Source organism: Anguilla anguilla, chromosome 2 (genome assembly GCF_013347855.1).
Source record: "Anguilla anguilla isolate fAngAng1 chromosome 2, fAngAng1.pri, whole genome shotgun sequence".
NCBI lineage: Eukaryota > Metazoa > Chordata > Actinopteri > Anguilliformes > Anguillidae > Anguilla > Anguilla anguilla.
The window spans coordinates 50775085-50784729 of NC_049202.1; the positions used below are offsets into that span (position 1 = coordinate 50775085).

Sequence of the window (9645 nt, forward strand, 5' to 3'; positions counted from 1 at the left end):
TATTGTGGTCTACTCTGCGGGTAAACCGGTTTAAGTGTGTTCAGCTAATTTGTCCGATGTAATTGGTGACGATGAGAACCTGCATACACACCGGCCCTGCAGGAATGGAACTGTCCACATCTGGTTTAAAAGATCAATCACATCTATTCTTTTTGTGCTCTTCAGGAGTCACAGAATAACAGTTCAATCCAGTTTATGAAGTAATAGGCCAACTCTTAATATCAGAAGTAGGCTATGAGGTGAAGGGCTCGACATTGAGCTGCTATGGCCTGCAAATGTATTAATAAAGATGTTTTACTTATGCTATATATATTTATATACATATATATTTATTTATTTTTTTAAACAGGTTTCCTCCATTGAAATTTAGAAATTTTAAAATGGCAGTTGAAATAAAATGCTGCGAGTACTCGACCAATCAGAAATGTTCAGCGCATGCGCCCCACACCAAAAGTTCCTGTACTTTCCGAAAGTACTACCCCCCGAGCAGGGACTTTTTGGGGGGTAAAGTAAAGTCCCCAGAACTTAATTTAGACCCTAGTTCCTGCGGTGGAAACGCGGCTTATCACACAAATTCACCAGCAAAACCCTATTCAATGATTGCAACATTGTAACTCTAGTCAGAACATAAAGTTTCAAATAGGTTGGATCATTCCTTTAGAAATGAATGAAACAGCAGCAGCAGCAACAACAGCTTAGCTAATCACCTGTAATACTTTGACCTCTAACAAGGACACAATAGATGGCATAATCCCAAACTTTTGCCCTCAAGCAACACAACACATTACAAAGGAACGAAAAGTAGAACTGAAGTCAATGTAATTATGAGCACAGGTGTTCTCTCATTAACTCTCTCTCTTTACAGGAAACCGCGACACATAGGCTAAGTTTCATTTTCTGTTCTGTATCAGCCACACAGCAATAGCAGCCAGACCCATAGAGAGAAACTATCTGGGAACCTAAACATAGAAATGACAGCACACGTATTATTAACCACTCTGCTTATGACTGGAAGAAGCACATGCATGTTTGATATGGAGGGTAATCACAGTTCAGGAGAAGAGAGATGCCAGAGCACAACTGCTCCGCATTACACAGACACAGGATAAGATGAAGAGGACAGCCTGCAAAATTTAGCACTGCTATTCAAAAAACGTGCTTTCATTTGCACGACAAAGAAATGCGGCAAGGCAAGGCAAGGCAAATTGGGGGAAATGAACAGAGCGGGAATGTGTGGCAAAGTCAAGCACGCACCCCCTTCTCCGAGTGTGCTGGCGGCTGCGAGGGCCTCATTGCGCGGTGGAGGGGAGTCGGGCGGGTCAGAGGATGGCGTGTCGAAAAGCGAGGCTACGCCGCGGTCTCTCGTGGTACTGCACGTGGCGCCGTCCTGGGTGGCAGACGCACGGTCACCTCTGAAACACAAAGTCAGTCCGTCAGCGCGGCCGGGCAGCAGGAGCCACGGCGACGCCGAGCGCCATGAACTCTGCTGCACCCGCCAGCGAGTGCGATCGGGCGGGCACTCGCACAGCGTTAATCTGCATCACTGCTTACGCAGAGGCTTCCTTGGCAACCTTCAAAGCTCAGCAACAGAATGCCATTTAAAGCCACATAAGGCCTCTTTCTGAAAATAGAATATCAGTAGTTGATAACGGTGCACAGTGTATTGGGAGGGAATCAGCACATGCCCAATGAAAGGTTAAAATATCCAACTTGTTGATATTTTTCATGTGTTTGCACTTCACAAACACAAACTAGCCTACATGCAGTATGCTTCATTCAAATCCATTCACTCCCAGAATTTCACAGAACACAGTGATCCTGACGCACGTCACCTTCTAGCAACTAGGCCGACATTTGCAACTACTACAACTAGCCTACCAATTGGAGAAAACAAACAAAATAAAAATCATTGAACCTGAAATCAAACTGTTTATGGAATTGTACCTCAGAATGAGTCCAATTTATTAACAAATTATTTGACCCTCCATACAAATAAATCTGAAATTTGGAATCTGTATTGCAAGAAAAAAAAGTCAGAGTTTGATCCAATATGTCCGAATTTTTAGGGGAAACTCATGTCTCAAGAAATGATAAGTCCACACAGTTAGCAGTTTAACAGCAAAATATTAACCGAATTTCTGGTATATCTCCAGAGGATAAAATCCACAAGGACATGTTAGTTAAATCTCAGAACTATCCAATTTTAAAGTTTAAAGTAAGCAGTTAATGTAGAAAAGGCAATCTTCCTCAAACGTCTTCATTGTGCAATTACTTGTTCAACCACAATCCTCATTTTCATGCATGTCATAATGAAATACATTCTTTTACTGGTCACCGTTCCAATATGCTTCCATGGGTGCTCACTTAACCACGGCTTATGCCTACGGAAACAGATACGGAAGCCAGCTGAGAAAGTGTTTAGAATTTTAAAATGCCCGGGCTGGGTTCCAATTTGTTTATTCTGCCATGTCATATTTTCTTTCACAGCTAGGAGCTACAATTGCTGCCTGGCTGAAGTAGGATGAAAACCACATAGCGTACACAAACAGTACAAATACATAATGAAATGTATAAAGTGTACATGAGGGAAACCAAGGTCCCAATATCTACTCTTGAAGTCTATAATCACATCAGTCCTATTCACTTAAACCTCTCAGTATAACGATGCAAGATCAAGTTTGTCTCGGTTCAGTTTTCACTTTGAGCAGGCGGTGCAACCCAGTCGCTTTCCTTTCTGTCCTCATCATAGTGTCACACATTTGGAGTACTAGGAACATTCACCAGATCCAAGGAGCAGGACGCAGTGATACCTGGCTGACAGCTTCTCGTTTTTCATTGCTGGAGCGCCACAGTGCATCAATTATATCTATACATCCACTTCCTAATTCCTAATTTCCATTTATAAAACGAAACAAATGAAAGTCTGTTGAAATAATCCACAGTAACACCTCATAGGTTCGATCCTCAGTTCATTTCACAATATTCCCAAGGAGTGTAAAATACCCTCTCCGCAGCTGCGGCTTGGTAATGTAAGTACCAACAAATAATCATAGCTATTATATACTAACCTTCTTAATTACCTGGCCCGAGGTAAAATCCAGCTGCGTCTAAAATCTAAAATTTTCTAATGGAAATTTGACCATTTAAGAGGATATATCATTACAGGGTTGTAGGTGCACATGCAGCTTTCAAATGACTAATTTTTGCAAACAATGGCATCAATTTTTGTTATTTTTAGTATTCCAAAGACATTTTACAGTAGACCATAAGTGGGGTCTTTTTCAACCGTAGGTCTATTTATTGTGACATTTGGCCCAGAGAAGCCTTTTGGATTAATTATTGAAATCTTAAAGACAAAGCCATGGATAGCATTCGTTTTAAAGGTGAATTTATCCTTATCATCCCTACTAAGGCTATACCAAAAAAGCATGGTGTATATCTCTACCTGGATTTATATTCAGGCATTTATCAGTTCTGTGGGATGATTTTTAAAAATGTGATTTTATTGTCAGAAATACTGATATATGTCTAGAGGCCAAATTATTGCCCCAAAGATGTTGGTTGTCTTGGATCTAAAATTGATGCCTTTTTAAGAATGACTACAAAGAAAACTGAATAAAGTACAGATTTGTTCATATGAATGCTCAGGGAATAAGTGGGAAATAACATAAAGGAAATCTGATCCTAAAAAGTGATTTCTGACACAATGACCCCACAGTGTTGCAGGACCGCAGATTCATCAGCTGACTACAAGCGACCAAGACACTACCAGTTGCATTTCACATCAAAATCCAATGGACTGAATTACCTTAAAACATGTAAATTTGTTTGTAAATTGATATTTTCACATTATAGAACACAGAATGTTACAAGATGCATTTCCTTTTGCTTATTCCGATCTTTTCAGAAATATCAGCAAATGCAAATTTCCCCTGTAAGAAACAAACTTCAAACAACATCTGTATCAGCAGGGGAATTGTCAGATCTGGTTGGGCAAGCATCTGAAATTGGTGTCAGCTCACAAAGTCCATCAGTACACATCTGCTGCTTTCTATTGTGCACTGGACCAAAGTGGGAGAAATACACTGTAAGCTTCAGCTTCACACTGCAGCTTCACACATTAAGCAGGTTCACTGAAATGCTTACAATAGCCATGTTTTGCTACACAGCAACAAGCAATTAAGCTAAAAGACTGTAACAGCTTATACAAGACAGTGTCAATAGTAATTAGCATTAATTAAGAGGAGACGTTACAGGTTTACAAGTAACTAACGAGCCAGCGTAATCAAAGGCAAACCCTGACAGTACTGAAAAAAAGCTTCTTCTTTGCCTTTAATTTCATAAAGAGAACGTTCTGAGAATCTTGTGTGACCTGCCAACATATTCGACTAAGACTAGCTGAATCTTTTGTCACAGAACTAAGATGTTTTTCGCAAAACTGTGCCCTTTCCATCTGCTGAAAATATGTTTGGAAATTTTTTTTGAAAGAACATGCCTACATTTCTTAACGTTGCTCATATAAAACATACCATATTGTAGACATCTCACTTTGCTCAGGTATGCCTTCCTTCTGCGTTTCATTTTTTGCCAACATTCTGTATTTTACATATATGTCCTTTCACTTTCTATTATGAAAATGCTGTTTAGACAAAGGTAACAGCTGATACAAATACGTTGCAGTATAAAATACTGCGTAATGTTATTTATCCTCTTGTCATTTTTTGTGCGGGTTTACCAAAGGTGCTGATAATTCTGGACCTGACTGTAGTTAGAAAATGGAACATAGTGCACTGTCACAGCATTCAAACATAAAAAGAATATATTTTCCAAACAATGCTTGGCAGATGTATAACTATATTTCCAAAACTTGTCAAAATATATAAAGCACGCTGACTAGTTGCACATAAGATTGGCTAGCTAAAATGTTAAGTTATCTTTCTGCAAGCTAATACTTATTTGATCCAGTCTCAGCATATAGTCTAGTAAAAAACTCACGGTGAGTAAGATAGCTAGTGTTAACTAACTGGTCACTAAGGCTAGCAAGCATACAAGCTACACTAACTTAGCCAAGTTCATATTCTTAACATTAAATTAACATTTTCAAAAACGGACTGCTTCATGTCCATGTTCACACTGTTGATAGCACTGGGATTTATTTCGCTAACATTATCAAAGACATGGCCAGTAAGTGACACGGAATGGCTACAGCAGTAGGCCAGACACACAGTTGTGCCTGAAAGATTTTGGCTCTTCATTATTCACACCACAGCCCATATAGGTCTTAAGACTGGCATGTGCACATATGCTTGCGCAGAACAATAACCAAATGCTGGCACTATAAGAGAGATGAGAAGGGCCACCAGTTTGTCTCCCCTTTATTTCTTGCAGTGTAATTCAGTCCTCCGCCAGCTAGAAGTCGCAATTAGCCTCTATGTCAAGCCGCTTCTCAAACAATTATCTGATTTGCACCACCTCAATAATCTAAACTGACAAAGTAATTACCACTAATTAAGCACAGATGATGACTGACAGCAAATGTTGGCAAGAGACACTCACGTGTTAAATTTAGTTTGATTACTTACTACCATAGACACGCTGCTGTACAGGGGCATGATAGGTTTTGTTAGAAGCAGTGGGACATGCCCACATTAAAAATGAGAGCAGTTAGAACATTTAACTCGCACACAAATGTTAAAATAAAAAACACATTTATGATTTAACTAATTAACTAAGCATGGTCTTCAAGACCTTAAGTAGAATCGGGTGTCTTAGTCCTGGGCTAAAACAAAAACCTGCAGCCACACCTGCCTTTTTTGGATAAGATTGGACATCCCTGCTTTATGTGGAAGCATTTTTCTTTTTACTGCAGTGATACTCATTACTGGTCCTGGAGAGCCACAGAGTCTGCTGGTTCTTGTTTTTCCTAAAGATCAGCAACTGACACAGACGCAAGAAACCAAGTGATCAGACTTGGCTGTGTAATCATCTGCTTTAATTGACTAATTGCTATGCTACTCAAGTTCTGAATAACAACTAAAGCCAGCAGACCATGTAGCTCTCCTTGACCACGAGTAAGGACCACTGGCTCAGACATGCTTTTCATAGCATTTAAACGTCCATACATGTTCACTTTTCTTCCTGACTCTCCCTATATTAGATCAACTAACCTTTTTAAAAAAATGTCTCAATTAGAAACTCAATTGCACAATTAGTCCCTTGACTGTGCCGTTGGAGTGCCCATGGGGATGCCTGGAGGATAACCATTGAAACACAAGTTTAAATCCCTGCAGGACACATGGTGGAGACAAAATGGAGGCCCTAGTTATGAGTAATGTTTTCAAAGTGAGAACATTTGTAAAATACCGCAAACACAACCACGAAAGTTCAAACACATTTATCCATTGCTTTAATTTATCCATTTAATATCATAAATGTCGCATTTAAAAGGTAAATGTGTTAAAAGCAGCATAATCAGACAGGACTAGCACCACCTCACTTTCACGTAAGCAATGTTTAAATTGTGAAGGTTCCTTAGTATTATGGCATAAGCAGGGGTGGAATTTCAGATGAACACATGAAAGCACCATTTGAATGATCAGATTCTCTAACAAAATGTAGTGTATGCTGAATGCAGTGCTTGGCCACCACATTTGCCCATGGAGCCCACCACTGAGACTACTGGCTATGATACACTAGCAGGCCTTTAAATAATAAAATAGCATTAATGATTACCAAAAACTATTGAACACCTATTCATACACCACTAGGTCCAAGCTGTCCAATACATCTCAAAGCACTGTCTCTACATTCATGAAAGCTCCTGGAAATGTCAGCAACGTCCAACAAAAAACAAGGCCTAGCTGAACTTTTCGTCAGAACTTTGCACACTTCCATCCTGGTGGAAAACTGTTTAGCCCAGTCTTCAAATCTAGCTAATTTCAGTGGCCATTTACATTTTTGTTACACATAATGTGACACGTTTTAAAAAGTGTACCAAACTACAAACTGTATATTATTATTCACATTAAATACAATATTCTATGTTGTTTTTCTAGTACTAATGCATGCCCTCTGTGCTATACAGATGTGTGTATCTTTCACCCTAGCGATATTGTGTGTGGGTTAGTTCGGGAGCATTTCCACCAACTCGCTCGAGCCTACATACAGTTCAAAGAGCTATATTTATTAGTAAGATTCATCCCTGAGAATACAAAACGATTTGAATTTTTGCCTTGGACGGTTCAGCTCAAAGTGTAACGTACCTAAAGGTGCAATCAGTTTAGACACACCCATTAAAAAGGCATTTCCTGCTTTGATGGCATTTGCGTTTCTTTACTACAGCAGTACTGGATCACAATTTGGATCTAAATTCACCCAAAATGGCTATGGTGACATTTGATAATCCGTGATGATGGGCACGACCAGCTTCCATTCCATGCACGTCTGAGTACAGGATAGTTCATATGGTTCAAAGTTCTGCTAGTACCAAAGTGAAGTTTGAAGTTCACAATGGCAACACAAGAAGAAAATCTGGCCAAAGAAATCGCTTGTCGTCAGGCACCGCAACTAAATTAAAACAAACATTTTTGTAATGGCTCACCCTTGAGGTTAAGCTTAACTTTCAACAACAAAATGACTCATTGTTTCGAAGAAAATTAGATATATCAAGTCCATTTAATATATAATGCTAGCGCTAGCGACATCACGTTATATGGAGATACCAGGATGTATGCAACTAACGTTATATGCCTATGCTAAATATTTTTGCGTGATAGCGATAGTTTTGCGCTAACTATAGCTAAACGGCGTATTCAACATTGAGGTAAGTTACGTTAAACAGCAACGTAATGTTACCTAGTTGGTTTATATGGGTAACGTTAGTTCAGTCAAACAATAACGTAGCAGTCCTAACAAGCACGCCGTTAGCCAGCTAGCTAGTTAGCCACGTAGCTGCCGTGTTACTAGCTAGCTAGTCTAGCTATCTACCCTCCCCAACTGAATACAACTGTACAGCATGCAATCCAAGTTATCAATCGAAAATGCAATGCAGAAACCAGACAATTTTAAACGTTCTTCGACCAGCTAGTCTAGCGACAAGCGCGTGTTTTGTCAGCACATAACTAACGTTATCTGCAATCAGAAACATTGAAACTTGGCGATAGCGAGCGAGCTAGCTAGCGAGCTTCGCAATCTAAGGTTGGTAGCGTGCCCGATAATAATGACTTGCGTTGCCGTGAAATTGAAACTGACCTATTCCAAATCTAGCTAATATATTGGCTGGTTCGCTCGGAAGACACCTATCTGTCCGATATTGATAGAGGGCAATTAGCTAGCACAGCACGTTGATGTAATCATTAAATATACCAAGTAAAAATTTTGTGACTATGTCGCTACCAACCAACCAGCCTGATCAATACACAGTGATTCGGTAATACAACGCGGCCCAAACCAAATAACGTTAGCTAGCTAGCTAGTAAAGTTAACCACCATCAATTAATTTAGTCAACTCGCTGCTTAAACACTCGCCAGGAAATCTGAAATATTCAACCACCTAGTGCTGCTAATGTTTGCAGGTGAGAATTGGGCTATAACTTGCTAACGGAATGTCTTAGGAAGTGAATAGCAAAAAATCTTCCTCCCCGACAGTCATTTGCTATACAATAATGCCTAGTTAACTAAACAGCTAGCCATCGTGTTTTCAGTCAACCGTCGTTGTCTACTCGGAATTCAACGACATAATGAGCTATCCACACCTCATATGCCGTCAAATATCCGAATAACGTGGACGGAATGGGCCGTCTAACTAGGCCCTGTGAATCCTCGTTCTATTTTAGAAATATTCGACCGTGGTGCGATACCAACCTGGGCTGCCAATCATTCCACTCTCGCTGCAGTTTGTGGGCGCTGTTTAGCCGAGACCCGAGGGCTCTACGGCTCATTACCTTTGCGAGGACAGCATGACCCGCTCCTCTATACAGGAAAATTCCGTGTACAGACCTCTACTTATGATTTTTTTACTTTATGTCCATAAATTAAGTGTTAGCGCATCCGACACGACTGTATTGACAGTGAACGTGATTCTTGATTTTCGAGCTTTCGCTCCCGCTTTCCCCGCCTCCCACCTTGTTAGCTAGTTGCTACTGACTGTAGCCTCGATTCAACAAGCCAGCGCCACCTATCGTCCCTCCTCAACTGGCTTGTCACGGGAAACTACAACTCCCAATAATACACATGAAATCACGTGATTATCGGGAGCGACTACATTTATCCCACAAACTGTACATTGATTCTCACAAATTTCTGTCATTGGCCCATACTACGGGCCAAACGTGCATTCTGAACAATACTCCAGTGGGTTTACTTGGAAACGTCTTTATCGCTCAGAAGCCGTAGACTACCGATCAACTTTCTTTTTTTAATCTGGCTGTCATTCTCGCTCGTTCAGGTCAAATCATCGGTAAATCTGTAGCCTACAGCTGCTCAATTTCGTTGCTCTCGAATCTGTTCAGTATATTCCCCTTTTTAATACATGGCTGTTTTTTTTATTTTTAATATTCAACCCCTCGCTGATAATATTTCTGGGACGCTTGTTTTCACGACTGCCTTCATATTTGAAAATCGATTCGCTTTCATCGCAGAGCCAGG

The 9645-nt window shown here is 40.2% G+C and overlaps 1 protein-coding gene across 1 annotated transcript in view; it reads right to left on the reverse strand.

Annotated features, from left to right (window-relative positions):
* smg1 (SMG1 nonsense mediated mRNA decay associated PI3K related kinase) overlaps positions 1–9157 on the reverse strand; it is a 43095-nt gene extending 33938 nt beyond the window's left edge. Inside the window, exons 1-2 of the mRNA XM_035405426.1 lie at positions 8863–9157; positions 1255–1412 (exon numbers count right to left, since the gene is read on the reverse strand). Of these exons, the coding sequence (XP_035261317.1) occupies positions 1255–1412; positions 8863–8939 (235 nt within the window). The 5' untranslated portion in view covers positions 8940–9157. The remainder of the gene's footprint in view (positions 1–1254; positions 1413–8862) is intronic.
* Positions 9158–9645: the final 488 nt, after the last annotated feature.